At 41.8% G+C, this 24,450-nt stretch overlaps 1 protein-coding gene across 4 annotated transcripts in view; it reads left to right on the top strand.

Moving 5' to 3' along the window:
• The window catches only part of mid2 (midline 2), a 107,931-nt gene that overhangs the window by 58,594 nt on the left and 24,887 nt on the right, over positions 1-24,450 (top strand). For all 4 annotated transcript variants that reach the window (XM_084549738.1, XM_084549739.1, XM_084549740.1 and 1 more), the window contains 2 exons: positions 8,830-8,925; positions 19,816-19,923. In XM_084549738.1, the coding sequence (XP_084405864.1) occupies positions 8,830-8,925; positions 19,816-19,923 (204 nt within the window). The remainder of the gene's footprint in view (positions 1-8,829; positions 8,926-19,815; positions 19,924-24,450) is intronic.

The raw sequence follows: 24,450 nt of genomic DNA, 5'->3' as shown, positions 1-24,450 counted from the left end.
GGATCCACGCTTTCAGCAGTGCTGCCCACATCGATACCGGCCAAGACGCTTATTTGAACTACGTGTTTTTCTACTGTCATGTATCTGTCTCTCCCAGAAACTCATCACCCCAGCTGGGGAAAACATGTGCAGAAAGGATGTATTCACCCAGAGGGACATGATGAGATCAAGATTATCAGGCGTTAATATTTTCTTATAGAACAGATTATCAAAGGTTTACATAATCCCGCTCAATCCGATCTGGCCAGTTTGTTCCAACTGCAGTGGTAACGTGAGGCCTCTTTGTTCTAATTGTGCTATTCCTACGGTTTTTAGTGAGATTTGCTGTGCAGAATGACCCACTGGCAACAGACAGCCTCTCCTTTCTCTGCCTTTGTGCTCTCTCCCCTTGATGAGCCAAGTGGAGCTGGGCGCACTCAGTCACCTGCTGCCGAATGATGGAAAGGCGGCACCTGAATGGAACCAGATGCGCTACTGTTTCTTTTTGTTATTATTAATATTATTTCCTTCCTTCTTCTTTTTGTTCATATCTATCACCACCAGTCCGCTGCTGATTTATTATGAGTCCAGATATTATCAGTAGTATCTTTTGAATATGGATACAGATGAAAGTGTTCTCATCTCAACTACCGCCAGCTACAGTTGTCGCCAAAATATCTTGATTTAATTCAGCGTTGTCATTGTTTGGACCGTTATCTACTGCTAAAGCGTACAGAGGAACACCAGACATGCTCATCAGATGTCTGTCATAGATTAACAGAAATAATATGCAACTTTTTCCCAGCTGTTGTGTTTATGGTTATCATTAGCTGTACTGTCTCTTTCAGTGGATGTCAACTAAAAAAAAATGTTGTGGAGTTTTTAAATTCCACCAAAACTGCTACTCTTTCTATCTGCCCACTGCAGCAGAGCCGATGATGATAAGGTCTTTAGTCAGGAGTCAGAGGGGCTGGCTACAGCTCAAGTTATTCCTTATCTAGCCCACAGTTAGCAGCGCCAGCCGAATAATATCATCTGTTGTGGATAAGGCTGGATGTGGATAACAAGGATTTGCTATGAGCTGCACGGCATGCCACTCAGCTGATGAAACATTGTTAGAGATCCACTCGTACCGGCTGATTGATAATATACTGTGGTCCCGGCGTCTGTAGAATAGGAGTAGTTTTCGTATAAATGGAAACAGTGGACAGACGAGGACTGCACGCAAACACACTGAGCTCAAATAAGAACTGAAACGGCTATGGTCGTATTTCAATTTCACTCGGCCATCTTCTCTGTAAACTCAATCTACAGTTTTTTTGTTTTTTTTTTGTATTTTTGGCAATAACACACAGGTCCAATTCGTTGTTTCATTTTAGTGTTATCTATTGATGATGAGTTGCTTTTCTGTGGAAGTACAGGATACCGTAAAGAGTATTCACAGTACTGCATGAAGACTGTGGCACATTAGTAATCACATTTGTGACAGAAGTGACACCACTATTAAAAATACTTATGACAAACTGATTTTGCATATGAAGTAATGGATTTTAATTTGAAGGGGACAGTTTGGTTTCTTTGACTTGGTGTTGTATGAGGTACCTGGGGGAATGCTGACTGACATGCCTCCATTTCGGAGAAGCAGAAAGGAGTACCGGCATACAAGCCGAGCAATAAACCCTGTGGACTAGGTCAGCAGCAAAACAGGTCAGGAGCCACGTTAAGCAACACCTCCTTAGAAACTGTAGGAACTGAAGCCATTATATTGCTCCCTTCAAAGCCACCAGACTCCACTGACAAAAAGTGTCATTTTACTTTGCAGAAAGCCTCAAAAACCTGCTGTACTCTTGAGAGCATGTCAGTGCAGCATTAAACTGCAATTCAAAAGCAGTTACTCTTGTGCATTTAGGGTAGAAGGCATACTCTAGATATGCTTTCCAATGGTTTGAAGCCTTTTGAAAGCCCCTTATACACTGTGGCTGCCAAGCTACGCTGTATCACACAGGAATTACAGTGACATCAAAACGGCAATCGTGGAGGAACTTTATAGTGATGCTTTTGTAAGTTATTAAAGTTTGCCAGTTGCCATGGTGTCTTGCATTGCACAAATGTACATATCTTCTGCTATCAACTGATTGATACCTAATTATGTGGTATTGTTGAAGAAACGGGTTAAGTGCGGGTATGTAAGAAAATAGAAAGAAAGCCCACTAGCTGCAGAGCTTGGCTCATGTAATACTGTACCAAGGATTTTGGTGCATTTTTTAGGCATTGTTATTGGTTATTTATTTGTCTGCTCCTTCTCCGTGCTCTCATTTCGTATATCTCTGTTATTGATCATATTGAACATGAGCCAAGCCACTCATAAATGTGTTATTTTCTCTTCTTCATTATTAATCCATGAAACAGAATTGCCTTTGCCACCAAGAATCCAGTGGAGGCTGACTGAAATGAAACAGAAAGATCCTTTAAGCCCATTCAACCATATGACTGTTTTCTACTAACCCCACTTTATCTCAGTGTAGGCACCCCTAATCCACATCATTAATATCACAGTATAATCAGCCTGTAATCTGATATGAAACTGTCCAACAAAGGGACCGAATGTTGGGAAACGGTCAGGGATATGCATTTGCTTCATGTGACATCTATTTCTTTGCTTTCATTCTTATTCTCTCTGTGGGCTGTGCTTGTTTTTAGTAGTCTGCACTCATTCTGTGACTGACCCAACGCAATAATTGGGAAGCTAGAAGTGCATGAAGGCCGGTGGGATATCAAAGAGTCTAAACAAAATAAAATACCAGCTTGTGTCGGGTCTCCTCGCTGCTCTTCAGTAGTTGTGACGATTCATTATCCTCTTTCAAACCTACTGAGAAATTTCTTGATGCTAATCCCAACATGTGACTAAAAACTCGAATTACCATTGAATTTGTGTCCATTTAGGGTGGCTTTCTCTTATAATTATTCTTAAGGGAAAAGGGCTTTTGGGATTTACAAAGAAGTCCCACTTGTCTTGCCCTTCCCCGCTTTCCTTTCTTTCTTTTTTCTGAGAAACTTTATTTAAATTGCTCTACAGGTAATAAGTGCAAGTAATCATCTTCTGGCCGTCTGCTTACATTTATTGCTGTACCCCCGACTGCTTTGAAATCCCTCGAATGCTTATGCTGCCTCTTGCAGCTTGAAGGTCACGTGAGTTCATTTAGAGTTCAAACATCTGTGGCATCCGGTTGTCCAATTATGCAGCAACAGTCTGAAAGCTAATGCCACACATTCACTTTAAAACATGGCATTGGGCTTTATATTTATATCTTTGTGTCACGTTGTTAGTGGGTAAACACATCATTCAGTCCACAGCTCAGTCCAAAACAAGAAAAGCCAAAATGCTGCTTTTGGTACACAGTTTTAAGCATCCCTATTGGTCTCATTAATTTGGCCCCATCCAGCGGGTTATGAGAAAAGCGTGACTGCCCGTTTGTTATACCCCTGTACAATTCGTTGGTCTCCAGAGTTTTGCCCCATGAAATATTATCCTTAGAAAAAGAAAATCTCATTTCCCAGAAGGCTTGTATTACTGACACGTCCAAACTCTGAAAAGCCTCTTGTTAACAACAGCTGTAAAGTGAGCTTGTTCAATTCTTTCTCAAGTTTAATCTCTCCCTCTCTCACTTTCATTTCTGTCTCTCTTAGCGTCTCAATGTTTCTCGTGTACATGAGGGACTATCTGGAATTAATTAAAAGAAAAGAGTTTGAAGCCGGATACTTGGCCTCTGGGCATTCTGCCACATCTCTGTTGTGGTAGCAGTTGCTTTCTGTTTTTTGTTGTTACATTGTTGACGCAGAGATTTAGCTACTGGACAATTTCATCTTTCATCAGGAAAGGTTTTATGCAGTTCGAACATAAAGCCTTGTTTAAACTGTTTCCCTAAAGGCAAACTTCTTTCGAATCTTCTCTGATGTGTGAAAAATCATAACACTTTTTTTTCTCTTATTGTCCCTTATTTCTTTTTGTCCTCACATGATTAAACCTAAACTTGCCTTGAGATTCATTACCAAAGTAGCTCAACCCATGCTTCTGGTTGAGGCGTAAACATTACCATGTAACTGGATTAGCGTAACACAATTTTCGAAACTGACAATATGTCATTGTTTTTGTCACACTCATGACTGAAGCACAACATAAGACGTCTTTGCAGAATGTTAGGATTGTAGACACAAGTGGTTTATTTATTGGTTAGGTGATGTAATTCAGTGTAATTCCATTGTTTAGCTGTAATCTGAATATAACTACAGTTTCAGACTGTGAAAAGTGGTAACTTGAGATTAAAGGGACAGCCGTCTCTGACTGGAGTCATTTGTGTGCTCTGTAAACCCTTCATCATATGCAAGTCCCATCTAAGAAACAGGAGGTGTCACATTTTTCTTCCACGCTCTAGTCTGTCTGGCTACTGTAATATAAATAGGGGTCTGTCCTAAGAGAAGTGGATCATCTGTAAAGGAATGAGACCCAGGAGCCCCTCAACACGATGATGTCATATGAGGGGGTGTTGATCTAACCCAGGATGATAGGCTGTCAGCAGCTGCAGTTGTAGCTGTGCCGAGACGGACAGAATAAGGACTGAACTAGCAAGATACAGGGTGAGGGAGGAGACAGTAAGTAAGGTTAGAGGAAGATGAGACGTACTGTAGAAAGGGGAGAATGCTGGTTGACGACAGAGGGACGGATAATAAGCGAAAAAAGAGAAGCAGACTGAATGAAGACCGGTCAGACTGGAACTACGCTGCCCGGCTGCCCCCCTCAGCACCGTACTCAGGCCTATTTCCATCCCATTAACCCCCTCCACCTCTGTTCCACTCTCTCTCTGCCCTCTCATGACATGTCATGCACAAAGCCCAACAAGGGAATGAATGATATTATGTCATGCTAATAACGTTGCCTATCTCAGCAAGCTCAATCACATGCTTCAAGCAACTAAAATTCAGTATGTCACTCACCTCTGAGTTTAGCTTGTATTTTTTTCCATCCTCTGCTCTCTCTTTTTCCACGGTGGATCGGCAGTCTGCTGAAACAAGTGATATCCATAAATATAGTGCTTACTGGCTGCACCACAGAGACTAGTCACAATTAAGTGTTTACTTCCAGTTATAGGTGGATTCACGCAGCTGCTGTGTAGCTAAGCTAAGTGTCAGGGAAGATATTAAATCCCTCTGATTTTGACTGAACGCACCAAAGTGTTGTGAAACAGTTATCCCGGTTTGGGTTAACCTTGTGTTTTGCCGCTTGCTGCATGTCACCAACCAGCACTTGCTGGCAGCCCACCCATCCCCTCCTTTAATTTCTCCCTTTTATCCGTGTTTTTCCATTTCTCTTTTGCTCTGCTCCAGCTCGCCATCTTTGAGTGGTTCTAGCTATCTTTGATGTCTGTTGTGTGTTTTAATGAGTTTTTTTTTGGTAATCTGCCTCTCTCTCTCTTTGCCACTGGTCCTTCCTACTTGGCTGAGGCCACAGGAGAGCCAACACAAGTCAAGCTGGGCAGACACTGTGTGGTCATTTATATACTTGCACACACACACACACAATGGTTTAGTGCCTGTATTCTACTTACGTAGTGTGGACTAACATCATCTGTGAACAGAGACATACACAGTACATGTGCTCATATGTGTCATCAGCTCAGGCAGACACACACATACATGTAGAGGACAGAGGAGTTGTTTTACTGCAATCTCGGGAGGGGGGCAGCTGTGTTCTGATGTATTAATCATCTTCGTCTCCAGCTTGCTAATTAATGACCCATCTGTCCCCACTCACTGATGTTCCACTTCAAAACCATACACAAACACACACACACATATACACGCAAACAAAACAACAACTGTGATGCAACTCCGGCGCTAGCAAATATCAAAAGCCACTGTCAGCCACACTGTCTCATCTGCATTGGAGACCATGTATAAACCATATGAATGAGTGTTTGTGGCAACTGTATCAGGGCGGTGTTCTCCTCCTGACTTGCTGTGCGCTTTGGTGGCAGACGCTGTGCGATCAGGCTTGTCTGCGCGTGTGTTTATGTGTGCACTTACGTAGGTGTATGTGTGTGTTCGTAGGCTTATCAGGTGAGCCCGGGCAGAGTGTCAGATGCGGTAATGGAGGCTTCAAAGACAAGCGCTGCGGTGAGTTCCCTGGCTGCCTTTTAACAACCCACCCCACCCTCCTCTCCCCCCGTCCTCCCCTACCCCCGCTGCTGAGACACAGAGGGACACTGGTTGACACTTGGAGGAATTAGGAAGGGATGCAGGAAGGGAGATAAGGCAGGCAGATAAATAACTAAGTGGGTGCAAAGTCAAACAGACAACAGGTAGACCAACTAAATCAGGCTGAGCGACACATAAAGGACACACGGGAAATCACAGAGGATGCCCCGATAGACAGGACACACAGACAGTGGTACAGTCAGACTTGCAGCCAGGTGCCCATCAAGACTACCTCCCCTTCACTTGCATGAGTAGAGATACTTCAAACACCCGCCGCTTGTCCGCTGCTTTGTTCTGCTGTTCTCTTTGCAGCTGCGAATGTTGTTTTTGATGCCCGTCGCCGCCGCCATCATTGATTTCCTCCTGTTGAATGGCACATCTATTTCTGGCCTGTTCATTTGCTTGTTTCCATTTTCATATTCCGTACTGTACTGTACATGTGTTTGAGGGAGTTTATTCATGCGTCCGTGTGTGTTTGTTTTACATCTGACAAGCAGTCAAAGTTAAGGGATTGTAATTGAGCGTTTGATCATTAAATTTGCAAGTGGAGGTCGATTGATTTAATTTCCCATTGATCATATGGTTGCTTTCATGATTATAAAGTATGATGAGGTTAGGTAATTAAATCATGATATCAAAGACAGTTTTGTTTCAAATAAAACTGCTGTGTGAGCATTTGTAGTTGTTAAAAAGCAGTGAATCACACTGATGGAACAGATTTTAAATGTGTTATCTTATCAGCACTAACCATGTTTTGTTTTAAATGAGGGTTTCAAACCGTCGATACTGTTTATACAAGTGTTCACAGCTTTTCTTTTTATGTCATTTAACATTCGTAACCTTCTAAATAAAGGAAATCTGTCTCCACCTTTTCTGGAAATAATATTGCGCCTTATAGTCTGTATCTGCTATTTGCACAGTTGGGAGTTGTTGCAATTTAATTGTGCTGCTGGTTATTTATGTGACAGATAAACCCTTGAAGCTTGATTCAACATAATATTTGCTTTAATTTAGTGTATGACGGTGATACAAAAAATGTGGTTAATGGTAGGAACTCTAAGCTTTTTAGACACAAGAAATATTTGTTAGAAAAAATGTCTGTGCTTTGGGCTGAACCAATACTCAGGGAGATTTCTTCCTTACCCCATCTGATATTGTTGAACATGGTTTTGCGTCCGGGGGAGAGTATGGGTTAGTTATTAGTCAACTGTCAAGACTGCTGTGGTAGACCAGACACTCTCCCTTCAGCAGGCATTCTGCATTATGTTTGCCAGGAGTATTGAAAGCTATTCTGTCTGCCTAATAGGCCTTTATAGCGTTTGGGCACATTAGTTTAAATGACTGTTTGCCCAAAAGCAGCAATTAAACATGATAGAGATTTTTTGATTGGATTTCATGTTCTACAGCAACCCTCGCAACATGATTATATGTAGAACATCAATATGGAGAAGCAAATGACAAAGCAGGAAAACAGTGCTGTGTTTTTTCTGTGTTGATGCCACAGAACGTACTCTTACATGCCAGTTAATTAGGTACACTAGTGAAAATTAATGCATTCTAATATAACTGTCCTGAACTAAATCTTAGCGTCATGAAGGTTATACGATACGATACGATACGATACTCCTTTAATTGATCCCACAGTGAGGAAATTTGCCATGTTACAGCAGAAAATGGTTAAGGACAGTGCGTTATTAAATAAATGTGGTATTATAAGTAGTTATTCATTTGTGGTCTGCTGGGAGCAGGCTCAGGTGTACAGCCTCACAGCAGCAGGAAGGAAGGACCTCCGGTAATGCTCCTTCATGCGCCGGGTATTCAGCATTGGTTTAAAATAAGAAAAGAGAGCTGCTGATTATGCTGTGTTTTCATGTCAGCTAGGCTAAATAACAGAAACACTTTTGTGTTTAATTCAATCCAGTTGAACAGCACCACAAACAACTTCCTCCAAAATGATCATACACTCGAATCACATCTTAACTCAACTTCCTTATGATGTTAAACTGAACATTGTCATGAAGGGAGTTTGGTGCAGGGCTATTACATTATAATGCATTTGTTTTCACTACTGTACCTAATGATTTGGCAAGTGATGGTAACCGTTTATCTATTATCAAACATATTTTATGCAAATCCCATATAATAGCTGACCACACATACGACAAGCTATAAAGTAATGATAAAAACTGTTGCCGTCGTCTTTTTTTTTACGTAATTAGGTTATTAATTCAGTCCTAGAAGAGCACAAGGCTGGGCCATAATCTGACATTGCAGGTCTTTAACACATGCAGTCTCTCTAGATTTCACTATAATTGTTAAATACATAAACCTTTCAGGTTCAGAACAGTGCACTTCTGTCACAGACATTGCTAAAGATATTATGCTAAATATATCATGGAAAAACTCAATTGTATGTTAAGACATTGTAATCAGTGTCTTAAGATCAGTGTTCAAAATTTAAATATATTATATTGTTAAATATGCTCCCAAACCTGTCATATCATTGCACGCTCAGACAGCTATGTATGCTAATCTTGTCTCTTTGTTCCTGCTCTTCCTTCCCTACCCTTTCCTCCTCTTCCTGATCCCTCCACACAGCAAACTCTGGAGAACAACCTTACCAACCTGGTGAAGAGGAACAGCGAACTGGAGAACCAAATGGCCAAGCTCATCCAGATCTGTCAGCAGGTTGAGGTATGTTGAGTTTCTGTTTTCTGTTGAGTTGTTTCGTGAGATTCAAGTGGTCATCCTTAACTTTTTTCGACACTGAATCATCAAAAATAACAGCATCTTCCCAACTGACCTCAATATGAAAGACACAACACATTTTTCTGGACTACTAGCCTTGTACGTTTTCTTATATTACAGTACCATAAAAGTGACACCTTCACAATTCTGAGGATTCTTATCAAATTATTTAATACATTCAGATGATTTCCAGTTCCAAAGTTCTCTTGTTGGTAGTCAAAGGTCAGGTTTAGCTGCAGGATGACAGGTTAGGAGCTGCTAGAGATTCTAAATGTGGGGAACTTCAATTGGGTGGAAATATGCATGAGACTAAACCCCTAGTCAGAGTTTATCTCTCTTTTCAGGCCCATTGTCACTAAAGCTACCCTAGATTTTAGTTGAAATAATTTTGCTCCCTCCTGCTGGATCGTGACTGTGCTTACAGTAAAATAGGGACTCGGTTATTTCAGTTCCTTCAGCGGCAAGTGATCAAATATTGATTGAGTGGTCTCAACGTTGAAACTGAATTTCAGTCTCCTAATGTGTGTTCATAAAAAGACATGAAGAAACTATACCAGAAACAGAACCAATAAATTAAAAAAGACTTAAATGTGTCATCGTTTTTTTCTGTGGTGTCATTTGACCATCAGTTCAGTAACTGGTAGTGCCTTGAAAATGGAATTACTAGAATACCTGCAAAGGCCTTGGTGACCTGTTCTTTGCAGATGGCAGCACTCAAGACAGTCTGACTCAAAATGTAATGACTCAAGAACGCATGATCAGTACCTCGCAGAAATCACCCACTTTAACACAACAAAGTGGATCTCTTTGGAGCGACTTGAAACATTAAAATGACGACTTTACTGTAGACAGAGCTTGTGTAGTATGTGTTGTATTCATTATGTTTAAAGTAAAGATCTCTTCAAGGTTGTCTAAAGTAGGTTTTGCCACAGTGACAGTCTACCTTAAACTTGGTTTTCCAATTGAAGTCAGATTTTAAGGATGAATTAGTGTTGCAGCACTCAACCTTTAATTGCCACTGGCACCACCCATGCAAGAAATGTCTGCTCCCCAGTTAAATCACATAAGATTGTCCATCCAGTAGCATACATCTTTTAAGTGAAAGCTTTATTTGAACTGTCACAAGCTAGTAATGTGTCACAGCTCGCCTGGTTGGATTTAGTGGAGTGTTTGCACTCTAGTGTCCTGGTGTGAACTTGTACTTGTCTGCAGAAAATTATACCTCAGTCGGTCTTGTCACTGTTGACCTCTTCCATTTGGGCTCACGCTGTGATTTAATGGAGGTACTGTGTGAAGTCAGCCATCGAGTGTTGTCCTGATGGCTAAGCATGCACAAACGCACGCACACAAAAGTGCATCCTTCCTGTTTTAGCGCACACGCGTTTAATAAATGCCATCATTTCTCCGCGAGATTTGACATTAATGGCTGCAGAGGACAAATGCATTTTAGTGCCGCCATCACTCTGCGCACAGTTCATTTCTTATTAGCCGGGCATGACTCTGTTTTCACAGAGTCACTCCGAGGTCCATGAACAGCGACTTGTGCCGCCGCGCACCCAATCAGAATTAAATGATCGGTGCGTGATTCATTGAGCACCGACCAACTGTTCATCAACAGTGCGTGGAAAGGGGGAAAAAAGTCTTTGTCTGCATACCAATGTGCTTCCATTGCCGACAACAGCAACGACAGCAGAATCTCATCAGTTATTCATCAAAAAGTAATGAGAGGCAATAGCATGGGGATGATAAAATGCTCTGGTGAGTCTTAAGCAAATTATCAAAAGAAACTGTATGTTTTCTCACAGTGTTCATGCTCTCTCAGAGTTACTCTCCTTTCCGATCCCAGTGTCCAATGGCTAGCTTAATTATTTACAGGAAGGATGAGTGACTGAAATCTTTTCAGGTGAGTTCCCATTAACGCGCAGCAGAGTAGATGGAGACGCTACGACAGAAGAGGAGAAAGACGAGCAAAATAAAAGGATAAAGGAAAGAGACCCAGCGGGGGGTGGGTTTAGAGGGCAAACAGAGAAAAGGGGGGAAGAGAACATAAGTGTTAGCGTGACTGTTCGTGATCTTTTCGAGTGAAACAGATACAGGCACCATGCGGAAGAAAGCGCTCAGCAATAATGCAATACAACACAAAGAGGGAATGAAAAAAGAGATAGTTTTAGCGAAGCGAGGGAAGTGTGTGCGAAATAAGAAGTCTCTGAAGAGCTCTGAGCGTGACCTGGATTCCTCTCCGCCTTGTTTGCATCATACTGTATTGGTGCCGAAGATATGATCAAACACGGTGTGAATCAGCTCCCAATGTGTCAGCAGCGATGCAGCCCCGTTCTCCAAGGGCTCTCTTTGGGGAGTTGTCTTTTTCTTCAGTCTTAGAAAAGACACACTGACTAGATGATGTGTAGGATGCTTCTTTCTTGGGAGGCCTCTATCCTTATCAATATTTGCTGTAGGATTTTTGCACTTAATGACATCCAGCGGTGAAGTTCAGTATTCTTGTATTTCTTGAGTTTTTAAATGCTATGATTCTTGGGCACATTCAGTTGTTTTTGTTGATTCTTTGCTTGAATATGAGTGGCAGAAAAGAGTGAGCTTGTTTGGTTTTTGAAGAGCATTTCCCTAAAAACGCCTGATCACCGTTTGCCTCATTTACAAAGTGCTAATTAATTAAAATATGGAACCTCACTTCCCTATCTCCTGCTTTGTATTGTAAAGTCAGCTATTTTAATTGTGTTAAAAAGAGATGTATTCTTGTCTGAACATCTTAAGAGAGAGATGCTCTTTTATTACCACTGCAGGTTTTGAGCATTTCACTCCCAAAGAGCCTCCTCTTTCATACTTACGTAATATCTCCTTTAAGGCCTCTCTGCCTTTGAGACTTGAAACTTTTTCAGAGTAGCAAAGTTCTTGCATTTAACACCCCCCTCTTCCGAATTCATCTCACATCTTGACAGTTGATCAGCTTTTATGTCTCTTTGTCCCACTTTATCTAGCTCTCCTCCCCCAGGTCATGGTTCAGCCATCCCTCATGAAACAGAGATTGTGTTGTTACAAGGTGCATTCACTGACATCTTTATTGTCAGAGAACTCCCTCTTAGTTGCTCGTGGTGGAGAAGACGCGGCTAATGCGGAGTAAGCGTTGTTTGAGGAAGCAGTTAAAGAAGCGTCCGGAGTTTCCAGTGTCTAGGATCACTGTTAAAGTCATGTTTGTATTAGGGCTGATGGAATCACATCAGACAGAAGCCGAGTGGGTTTAAATACTCAGACATTTGTATTTACAGATTAAACAATGAGCTGTAGGTCATTAGCCGAGACCTGCCTAGGTGTGTGTACTGAAGCTGATCCTGCTGTGTGCAGAATGTGAATCAGCTGTGTGGAGAAGGCTGTAATTCTGCCTCATCCCTTGTACCACGTCTCGCCTTTCTTTCTCCATTGAGATCAAGCAGTCTGCTGTTGTTGTTCGTCTTTGCTATATTTCTGAATCCATTTGCAGTTCCACTTTCAGATGAAGATGAGGACATCAGCACAAGTGCGCTAATGGCATGGAATTAGATTAAATCCATTTTTTTTGCTTCTATATAGACACTAAAGTGTGTCTGTGCTTTTAACAGATGCCCACGCCATGATGTATAATTCTGCTGTTTTTATCTTAGTGCTCATCCAACCTTCTTTACAGTCCGTTTATCATATGTACCACATTTAGCCAGAAAGACAGGATGGACGATAGGTGATCAAGAAAGAGACAACAGCCATGTTAGCAGCTGTCTGAGTCTCCACATAGACGTAGTGCTTACATGCGAATGTATCATGTTTATGATGGTCACAGTCTTAGTTTAGCATTTTATTATATTTACATTTTGATAAAAGACACATTCCCCTGTGAGGGGAAATATTTGGACAGCTAGACACTGACAAGAAGCGACATCTTGGAGCGCAGTCCCACGTGAAGGTTTCAGATACAGTACGGACAGGACGCCCGGAGTCTGGACACTGGTGGTGGTTGAGCAGAAGGGTTGAGGGAGACTTCGGTTGAGATCTTCCGGACCACCAGGATGAGGTGGGGATGAGATGGAAGAGGAGGACTGAGCGACAGGCAGTCTGAGAGGCAGTGACAGAATTGCAATGAATCCAAAGAATGGGGACTTTGGACTGATTGGATCAGAGAATGCCAGCAAATATCTCATCTCATTGGACGAGAGTAGTGAGGTTGATATTGAGAATGAAATGATATTGACAGCGTGGGAATGCAAAAGGGATTTAGAGAATGGAGCAGCAGAAATAGCCCAGATTGATCGTAGAGCAGCAGTGAGAACAGGTCTCTCTTATTGAACTTTCACATGTGCTTCTTTGGGTTTTCAGATATTTGACTGTAGTATTGGACACATTAAACCTCATGATAGTACTTCTACCCATGTCTGTTCTAAATTTTACTGCACTGCATCACATAGCTGTTTTCATATTTCGCTAACAACAGAATACTCGACATGCTGGTCACACTGAAGCAAAAGAAGCTCACCAAAGTCATCAGGGTGCATCGTCTAAAAGGCATGAATATCTGTACAAAAGTCATATATTTCAGTCTGGTCAGATTGGCTCAAATGTTAACTGAAACAGAATCAGTTTATCCACTATAACACATGCTGTAAATCCGTGACGATTAATGTTACAGGATTAAGGTTAGGTTTGACCAGTTTTCTCTGACACTGTTAAGTACACAAAGCCCTTGTTTCAGAGCCAGGTGCTACTCGGGTATCATAAATCTCTGGGAAATATCTCAGAATCCGTAGATCAGAGATAAAACTGTCAGCCGGAGTCCTTGCATCTTTTTGAGGACATCATGTAAGAGGGAAAGAAGCAAAGGGGAGGCAGAATCGGGGCCAGTCAAACCGAGGCGGAGCAGGAAGAAGAGGAGAAAAGTGAAGCGAGGTAGGAGGTGAGAGAGGCTGATGGAAGCGAAATGAGCTCAGAATTGATTCAAGATGTAAGGTTTTCGGTGTTAGCAAGAGGTTAACATCTGTTCTGAGCCCGGACCAGTCCGAACAGAAAACCATTCTGGCTAAAGTAGTTCAATCCCGGAGCCACACATTGTTCTGTCGGCGCTCGTTTGCAGTTGTCGCCTCAGATGTCCACATTTTTGCAGACTGATGTATGTGATTAAAAGCAAGGCAGCGGGGTTGAGATCAGTGTTAAACTATTAATGTAATTCACATATTATATCAAACAACGACTGTCTTCACGTTGTTTTATAAATGATGTCATTTATTCAGAATGATTTCTATATTTTATGTTCAGAGGGGTGACCTCAATATGTGACAGTCTCCCTTTTTTCCCCAACACCTGTTTTTTTTAGAAAAAGTCTCTTTGAAGATTCAACACATGTCAGACTGCTGGGAAAGGTTCACAGAGGTACTGGCAGACTCATCAAACTGGAAAGACTCCCTCTTGTTAAAGTGAACCAAGAAATAGAGCAGTAATTCCTCATGAGCCATAACACTAATTATTACTGCATAGGCCGGTGTTATACTGGTGTCCTGTGGTGATAGATGTCCAGGCTCTGAATAATTTATGGCACAAACTGTTTCAATCTGGAATTAGTTTTTTGTTTTTTTTCTTATATTTCAGCCAATATAGTAAATATGTTCTACTTTCTTACCACTTTTGTTACTTTTCATTTCCTTGAAATGATAAATTAGGAATGAATTGTCTTAAAACAATGGGACTAACCTGGACTGTCCCTGTACATAAGGTATTTGGTCTGATTTGTACGGATGCAAAATACCAAAATGATAAGATGACAATATTCAAGATGCAAGATTACAGCTAAAGCAATGTCACATCTTGTGGGATCCTGTCTGACTGGCCCAGAGTCGTCCTCATTATTTGTAAAAAATAGCATTGCCAAGCTTTATGATTGTTTCTTTCTTAGACTAATGTAACTCCATATGGAGCCACCGGCCGCGTCCACCAATAAACATTCCAAACTAAGACTTATTTTCTCGGTCTTTCAAGCGCGCAAATCATTCTCAACACGTGCTGCAGTTGGTGAAACCTCGGGCTCTGATGAAGAATGTAAAATAATTTTTGCGTGGGTGCGAACAATGCTTATTAACACAGCGGGAGTTTGTTAAGATTTGCAGTTCAAGAAAATAAGTTGGGATTTGTTATGTCAGGGTGGGCGGGTAAATTGGCAATGTTTGCCAGGGTTTGTGATGTGATTACGGGGATGCAGCTGTGAGGGTTTTTGTGACAAATGCACGTAGCATTTTCAGGACTGAATGAGCGCTGCAGCATCATTAAAAGTTGCAAAAACTTAAACAAAGCTCATTTCTCGGGAGCTGAACAGATTTTTCCGAGAATCGCTGTGAGAAATGACAAATGTAGCTTCACATTGTATAAGGGGGGATTTAAGAATTATTTTGAGTTTAGAGCACAGCTGCGTGATTGACAGGATGTGAATGATTGGTGCTCTGCTTGGCCACACTGATAAGTAACGTCATTATTTGCTGAATCAGCAAAGAGTGGGTAGCTAGAGGTGACTGTCAGTCATGTGAAACTGGAAGAAAATGTATCCGCTTGCCATGGCTGTTCATTTTATTTCATTTTAACTAATGTGGTGTTCATTTCGCCAGTATAAAAATATGGGTGAATAAATCCAATCTTGACATAATGCATTAGGTGAACACCTAATGATGTAGGGGACCACACAGTATGCGCTCAGTTTAACCCTGCTGTAAGAGAAGCAGAGATGGATTAGATGGCTGATGTAGGTTTGTAATACACAGCTAGATTTAATGTTCCACTGTCAGATTGCAAGATGGTCCGGGTAGGCATATTTACGGAACATTTTGTAATTATGTGGGACTACGTGTTTCAGTTTTACTTCCATCTTACTCCCCATTTCTCATTACCGTGGAGTAATTCTCTAGCTCCTGGACGCTGTGATTGCTGAATGTCCTGACATAATGTATGTGCAGAAGATAACCATCGATGGATCAGGCGTGCAAATAGATTTTTTTATGCAGGTTTATTGCAATAGAGAAAATAAGGTGTGAAGCTGACGGGAACTGTCTGAACTGTTTTAGAAGTCTGAGCTCATTATGGAGATGTGTGCTAATAATTGCACCGCACTGTAGTACTACTCACTGACTGATTATGTCTGCATTCAGTCTAATAATAGAATATAATTAATTCTGCTGATACCAAGATCTGCTTGTAATGTTTTTCTATTAAGTGGAAATCACTGAGTAGCGTGTCATCTGAATGCCACCTGCATAATAGCAAGAGCTTTAATAATGACACTGATCTCGTTGGCTAAACTGTAAGAAATAGGCTTAAGATATTAATCATAATTTAAGGCTAATTGTCTTTGGTGTGATAGTTCAACAATATTTTTAGGTTATCTAACATATGGCTTTGGCTTTGTTCAGCTCTTTGTCATTCATTCATTCTTTCATTTTCTTGTCCTCTGGAGGGTCACGGGGGGGCTGGAGCCTGTCCCATCCCAGACACTGGGTGAGAGGCTGGGTACACCCTGGACATGTCGCCAGTCTATCGCAGAGCTAACACAGAGAGACAGACACAGAGAGACAGACAGCCATTCACATTCACACCTACAGCCAATTTTAAATCACCAATTAATCTAATGAGCACGTCTTTGGAGGGTGGGAGGAAGCCGGAGTACCCGTGAGAGAACCCACGCATCGGCTTTAAGGCTTGACGGTGCTCTTAGAGTTGTAGCTTTGTGTTTTGGATCTCACTCACACGTGATTTAATCTTAGTAGTCGTGTGAAACCAGTTTTGCTAGGCCGCAGCAGGGTGCTAGGCTGCAGAGGATGCGGGAAATTGGCATATATTTAACGAACTCATCCATGGACTTCATGAAACGATATCAGACCTTTCAAATCAAGATCAATATTAATCAGAAAATCTATTGTTTAACCCAGACCTATCATAATTATTATCAAACAAAAGTCATTAAGGCATCTTGAGTTCCTCATAAACCACGTTTTCAATACTGTTCAAAGCCGTTTCTATAGCAGAACAGCCAGAAAGTCTTTAAGTCTGAAAGTGTTTTCAGTTTTTCAGAGGTTACCCTTCACACATTCCAATAATAGACCTGTATTTTAATAGGAAGTTGGTGCTGTGATTTCAGTGCACCTGAAGAGAGATCTAACGAACAGGGAGATGTGCAGTAGGTGACACTGTTTGTGTATCGGGGGTGGATAATAATGTCAGGAGCAGGTCGATTGTTCTGAGGTAAAAGAGGAAGGGGACGGCATTGTTTCTGTAACTCCGAGCTCCCGAGTAGCTGAACTATAGTTCGCGTCGAGTGATCCTGGTGTGCTGCATTTATCCTGCTTAATTACTAACCTGCAGTCATAAGATGACTCTCTGCACAATTAATTGTGTGTTGTGTTTGTGTGTGTGTGCGCGCGTGTGCCTATCTTTGCGAGGGCCAGTTTGAGTTTAATACAGTCAGATTAAGGATACCTGTGGAGAGTCAGTGTCTGGCACACCTGCAAATGGCTGTTTAAGGTGTAAAATTAGATCAAACGTAGGTTTAATCATTAAGCTGTGAGGGCCTGGGTTAGAAAATGCATTATGGCAATGAGTGTCCTCACAAAGGCAGTGGTACAAATGTGTGCATTTGTGATCGAGTGAGTGAGTGCGAATAATTAGGCTTAAGTGGATTGCAGTGTTGTAATGAGCTTTGCGGAGTGATGAGTGGAACTTGGTGGTTAGAGGAAGTAGTCGCATAGTCTGCAGCCTGACAGAGGAGCAGCCCTATAAAATATATGGTTGGGAAACTAATCAAAAAAGGGATCAATCACTTGATTTGACAGAACTGTTGCCGAGTAATGGCATGTATGAAAATCCACTTCATTTTTTTTATTTGTATGTGCGGTAAACGGCACCGAAACAAAAATCCGGATGAATTCCTTTGAGATTCCACAGACGATAAAACAATGGTAAGAGAAGAGAAGTTATACTGTATATTTACAATGACTTTAACAAAACTCACTGTGGACAATAGAGAATCGATTATTCATATTTGTATGTTAATTTTGACCCTTTCACGCTGCCCCAAAGTAAATACTAAAGAAGGCCTTTCAGTTCCAAAATAAGCACAAATGAGTCAGTCTGAATTTTTACAGACACACACTGACTTTGTACTTAAAGGACTGACTGATGCTGACTTCTTTGTTGTAATAAATCTGCTGTGATCTTTGATTTAAATCACATATTTAAATCGCTTTAAGCCCGAACACAGAGGGGCCTCTCCTTACAGTGCGCTCTCTGGTGTAGTTCTCTCTGTCAGAGTTGCCGGCTCTGAAGTACTTTCACAGTCGGTGCACTGCAGAAAACCCTCGCCCGTCCCTTTCTGTGACAACAAACGCTATAAGCGCCCAGTGAAGCAGTTAAAGCAGCAGTGTTGTTTGTGAGCGTTTGTGGCCTCTAAGAACATTGTTGATGGTAGGCTGCTGTTTGGAGTGTTAGTAAAATTTCTCGCCTGTAGTGCGCATTTATGTTCTGGGTAACTCTACAGTTGGCTGTCTGAGTGAAAGCTTCCTGCGTAGGGGTTGTTTTATTTTAAGTAAGTAAATCTGTAATTTCTCTGGTTTGTATATGCAGCCACAGACAAAATACTGGTGAATCATCTCATCGTGGTGTAGAAGTGGAACTGTGAGCACAGCTACGTGGAACCATTATCAGACTGGAGCTATTTGCATCCTGACATCGGTGCACAGTGACGAATAATGACAAAGAAATGAATTATCATTCAACCAACATAAATTGTTGTGAAACTACAATCACCATGTGATCAGGGGCAGGTCCCTGCACGAGGAAAATGTTAACAACTGCAAATGTTTCAGTTTAGGTCTTTTGCTCTTTTCATTGCCTCAGCAGTGAAGTTGGAGCAGTACTTTTTTTGTACCCCCGTCGTAAGTGTTTCAGAAGTGTAATTATAAGTGTGTTTCACAGTTGGCAGACCTGTTGGTAGTGGTTCATTGTTGCAATTCAGCAAACACCCTCAGAGTCTCGGTAACACCCGCCCACCCACACAAGTTGGAAGTTGGCTGTTCATTTGGTGTTGGCCTGAAATTTAGAGCTGATGATGAGTTGCCTTGGCAACTTTGGTCCTAAAATAATTAGAGACTGTATTAAGTTGGACTGGTGCACGCATATCCTGACAGTAAATGAATGGTTTTCGACACGGGCCAGAGATCTTGGCGTTCAAATGATGCTCAGCCTCTTTCTTGCTATGAAATAAACAAGTTTTGTCTGTAAGTCTGACTCTATGAATGTCATGCGGCGCATAATCGTCTTTCCTCGCTATGCACAGCAGAACAAGCCAACAGGACTGTTCTTATTTCTATGGGCTGTGGAAGACATCCCCTCCAGCAAGGAACACAACATTCTGATAAAAAATAAGTCTATAGTATATGGAAGTGTTTTTTTCCTCCTGGATCAGTGTGTTCCAGTGACACAATTAACAAGTGGCAAATGACTTATCTCATCATTATTAGTTATTTCTTATCCAGGTGCACATCTTGCTGGGGGTGTCTTTTCCTGGTGTGAAGACTGCATAATGAAACGAAAAAAGAAATTATGTGCTCTGTATGCGATGATATGAATCATCCTTGCTGCAAGACCAGCAGCCGTCCAGCGCTCTTACTGCTGGAGTAAGAAAGACATTTTGTTTAGTGACCACACTGAATGTAACATACAGTTATTTTGCTTGCAGTAAATATGCATATCTGCCCCCTGAGCCTGTTGCATGCACTCTGGGTTTTTATTTGTTTCTTCATATTTATCTACGTCTCTTCGCAGGTGAACACAGCCATGCATGAAGCTAAGCTGGTGGAGGAGTGTGATGAGCTGGTGGAGATCATCCGCCAAAGAAAACAGGTCATCGCCGTGAAGATCAAAGAGTCCAAGGTAAAATATTCCCAGGGTGCCTTTTAACTTTTTTCCTTGAAGTGCCCTCTGGAATATTTCAATTTGGCCGAAATTATAAAGATGGATGGCTTCAGCGGGTTAAAGTTACATTGATTGGTTTTGTATTTCATTAAATATACAGCTTACAGGCCAAAGCAAGTAGCTGCCTGCTTACGCATCCAGCAGACATGGAGCAACTTTTTCATCCTGTTAGTCGAATGAACTCGTGAAAAAATGATCTGCTTGTTACCAGGCGGTTGGCAACTTTCTCGGTTGCATTCAGGTTTCCAGAGTTTTACCAGGAAAAATCCTGATCCCAAAGCAACAAGCTAAAGAGGCTAAAAAGCTCCAGAGATTGACAATCTTTTGTGGTCTTGTCATTACAGTACAGAAATACATTTGATATCAGGCATAAATACAGAGATACAGAGAATACACAGTAAGAGAATTACTATGAGGGCATATTTCTCTCGTTGTCGGCTAGTTTACTCAAACACACATCACTTTCAGGCTTTAGGAGAGCAGCAACGGCCTCTTCCACATGGAGACAGCCAACCTGAAGGTGTGTAGAAAAAAATCTGAGATGGCAGGAAACGCTGCTCAGGACCCAACCTCCTGTTGCTGTTTCAAAAAGAGTCTGGGACATGGTGTTCGTACTGCTATGTCTTTGTGTATAAGGGCGGTTGTGACCTGAAGAGCACCCACCGGGCTTCGAGACAGAGACCCCGCCAGTGGTGAAGTTTTAAGTTCTCGTGGTGAACCCTGTGAGGCATCAAAAGAGCTATGCAGAGAGATGAAAGATTTCCTAACACTGAGCACTGAGGCAGGTGTGTGCGCGTGTTGGTAAAGCGCAGAGGAAGTGTGTCAGAGTGTGTCCACGGCGATTGCAGACAAAGAGCAAGGCTTGTTCTCCAGAGAGTCTGGGTCCGTGAAAGGCTGTCTAGCAGAAGATAGGGCAGTGAAATGCAGCACATAAAAGGGAAGCACATATAAAATAGATGAATGAAGATGAATCGAGCGCACCTCCAGTTATTCAAATAAATACAGATGTGTTAAAATGGATGTTTGCCAGGAAGAGAAAAGAGGAGGGAGACATTATTGATATTTCACACAGCCCTGCTTCCCGGTAAAAACACCTCATTTTATGCATTTGAACAAATCACTGATGTGCTTTCCTGTTGAGGACAGTCTCAGAAAATTTTCAGAGGTGACTCTGCGGCAGAATAACAGGATTACAGAGGCTTGATCACGGTGAGCAGAGCTTTGAAAGGTGCTCCCATTCTCTCGCTCTTACCTCCTCTTAACGAGCTGTGTGTCTCGCAAAGGAGACGCAGCACTAATGCTTAATCTCCCCCTGCCCAAACTAAATTCCCACAGCCTGACGTGTGTGTGTGTTTGTGTGTGTGTGTTTGTGTTTTGACTGCCTGTCTTCCAAGTGTCTCCTCTACCTGTCTTTCATTTTCATTTTGAAAACTATTTTATCTTATTTACAGCCTTGAGGATTATCAATTCATGTCCCTCTTTGGGCTTTAAACTATTCATACTAAACACATCTTTGTCTTTGACAGTCTATTATGTCTTTTTAAAAGCATTAAAAGCAACGCCGTCAGTTTGAATGTCTATAACAACTTGTCTGTGCATGTACCTTGTGCAATTTACAGCTTTTGTCTCTCAGAGGAGACGATTTTATTTCATGAATAACGACAGACAGGAAAAGACAGGACAAAAATTTGGCGTCCCGCATAGAAGTGATCTGGGACCACCTCAGTGGAATTTCTCGGGCCTTTGCACACAGAGGATACCGACGCAACCAACTGCATTTTAAACTGCTTTTGATGGATTTATCAGGGTAAGGTCCCTGCACTCAAATGCTGCCATGGTTTCCAAATGATTTACAGATGTCAGTTGACACAAAAGCAGCTGGAATTATTAGTTGTTTTGCTTTTTACGCTTAAACCGCGTATCATTGACCACAAAATACTGCCTACTGTGTCCATTTGCATTTGGACCACAAACAATCTGAAATGTGGTCCACTTGGCACCTGACTGACACCAAAAACATGGTCCTGGTCCACTTCCAGTAGTTCGGTCCGTATCAGGGTATGATCGTACCAGCCTGAACAAATTGCACCAACTGGGCAGTATTAGATTAACTGAACGACACAAGTCAGATGTGGAAACATGCAGAGACAGAGAAGGCCGGTGTTCATATTCAGTCTCCGTTGCACCGGCAGCTTTACTTCTTAAAGTAATGTCCCGTGTCATGAAATAAAGGAAAGTTTGTGTCCATGAACTTTAATTAATTGATTTCAAAGTCTTCACACAAGGTGAGATGCTCAGCACACACGCAGAAAATGCCACGTTGCCGATTATTCTGCGGGAGAGGAGTAATCATCTCTAAAATTGTTGTTTGTGGCATATGTCGCCAAATAATAGCCCATCCATTAAACCCGTCTCGCCTCTCCTCTCTTTGCAGCCGGCAACCTGCTCAAATGTCATTTATAGCAACAACAGATTATGGTGGATTTAGCAGAAGAGCGACTGAGACGTCAAATAAAAACTCCATTAAGTCTCCAGCTTAGTGAGGCTTCTAAGCGCAGCGGCTTTACCGCCAGTAGAAAGCAAGTGGACATTGGATACTGTTTTGATTCTTTGAAAGCTTTTCATGGGCGAGCTCTCAACCAGCAGCCACCCAGTGTGTGTGTGTGTGTGTGTGTGTGTGTCGGGGGTTTGTATTTTTCTAAATAATTCAAGAACTGAACGGAAAGATGTGTTGCTGAAAATATAAATGAGGGATCCTTAAAACGCACAGATACTTTTAAATATGGCTTCTTCTCTGTTATATGTGATGATTAGAGAAAATATAAACTGGTACGGATGTCGTTCTCAGACAATGAAGCGACATAAATTGAACGTTTGCCCTTTAAAGTTCACATCATTTAATCATTAATGCCGAGAAATGCACTCCACACTGAAGCTGGTATTTTATCCTACAGCTCACCTTTTGCTGACAGTCTCATGGATTACAATGTTATTTACTGTTATTTGCTGAGTTTTATTAAAGTTCATTTCCCGAATCAGGATATGAGCCTCAATGAAGATAAATAGATTACTTTAATTTCAAATTGGCGAAGAATGACTTCCTCATGCTCCGTCGGAAATAACATTACGGCACACCCGTTGATGAATTACAGTCAGAAGGGACGACATTAGAGAAGTGTGTGTGTGTGTGTGTTCTTGTGTCTGGATCCTGACCTCGCTGACTGACTGACCGGCCTCTTGAACAAGCACGGCTGTTTATGTTGAAAATTAAGCAGCTTCCAGCTTCGATCATTCTTTCAAAAACCCGGTTGTTTTTCTTACCGTCATTACAAGCATTACGCATGTTTGACCCAGGAATGGATTCATTCCACCCAGACAGTCTATTCTAGCATTTGCGTGGTTATTAGGCACTATTATTAACAGGGCGAACCGGCCCTCTCAATCCGATTTAAAATTCTTAGAGATTTAACCCGTCTGTTCAGACGTGAGGCATTTTTGCCCTGTTTGGGTTCCAATTCAGATTATTAGTGTAATCCTAACGTCCACATAAACATGGCTATTTTGTTCACAAGGTTAGCAAGGCGACAGTGAAAGCAGCCGTTCCTCGTCCATTGAAAATCCCTTTCTCAGCCTTTTGCTCTTTAACAGACAAACATGGACACATACATATTTATGACAGAGCAAATTGCTGCCCCTCATGCTCTGACAGTTATATTGGATAACAATCCATCATGCTCGTCACCCCTGCCCTTCCATTATGCAACAGGTCGTAAGGTCCGTTTGAGAATAATGAGGCAATGAGCTCATCTCAACTCCGACCCCGTGACCAGGACTCTGTCTGCATCCTTTGTGTCTTCCTGTCTCTCCGTTTTCCTGTTACGTGCGTTTCTCGAGATCACTGCGTCTGAGATGGCGCTTCAGTACGGCATCTACAGATTTATTATGGTGTGCCAGCGAGGTTGATGAAGTAGTTACATGAGTTGGAAATTTTATGTCAGCGAGAGTTAAATTACTGGCGAGGCTGACTATAAACTGTAACGTCCTCTGCTCTCTGTTTTTGCGGAGAATTGAGAATAACATTTGATCGCGGTCCAGCATATTCTGTATCCATCCAAGATTTGTGGATGTTTGCGTGTCGTTGCTCACACAGTAATAAAGTTCCAGCCACCGATAGTCTAAAAGCGTACCTTGCAGGAATCCTCTCAGTGGGTGCTATGAAAACAATCTGGCACCAATGCATAACTGTATTTTCCTGAGGCGTGGGTATGTATGTGGAATCGTGACTGTTGCTAAGATGAATATCTCAGCCGAAAATCACCGGACTGCAGTTCAGATGGGTTTGGAGGAGTTTTGAGGCACTTTTTTTCCTGAATTTGTGCAGTGGAAGGAACGTCAGTTGGCCCTGAGCAAGTAGAAAGACATTTTCAGTCACAGAAGATGAACAGAAAAGATCAATAACACCACAGAGAGAACAACTTTTGTCTG

Source organism: Chelon labrosus (assembly GCF_963514085.1).
Source record: "Chelon labrosus genome assembly, chromosome: 8".
NCBI lineage: Eukaryota > Metazoa > Chordata > Actinopteri > Mugiliformes > Mugilidae > Chelon > Chelon labrosus.
The sequence above is the reverse complement of the archived record's forward strand: the minus strand, read 5'-3'. Positions and strand labels throughout refer to the sequence as shown.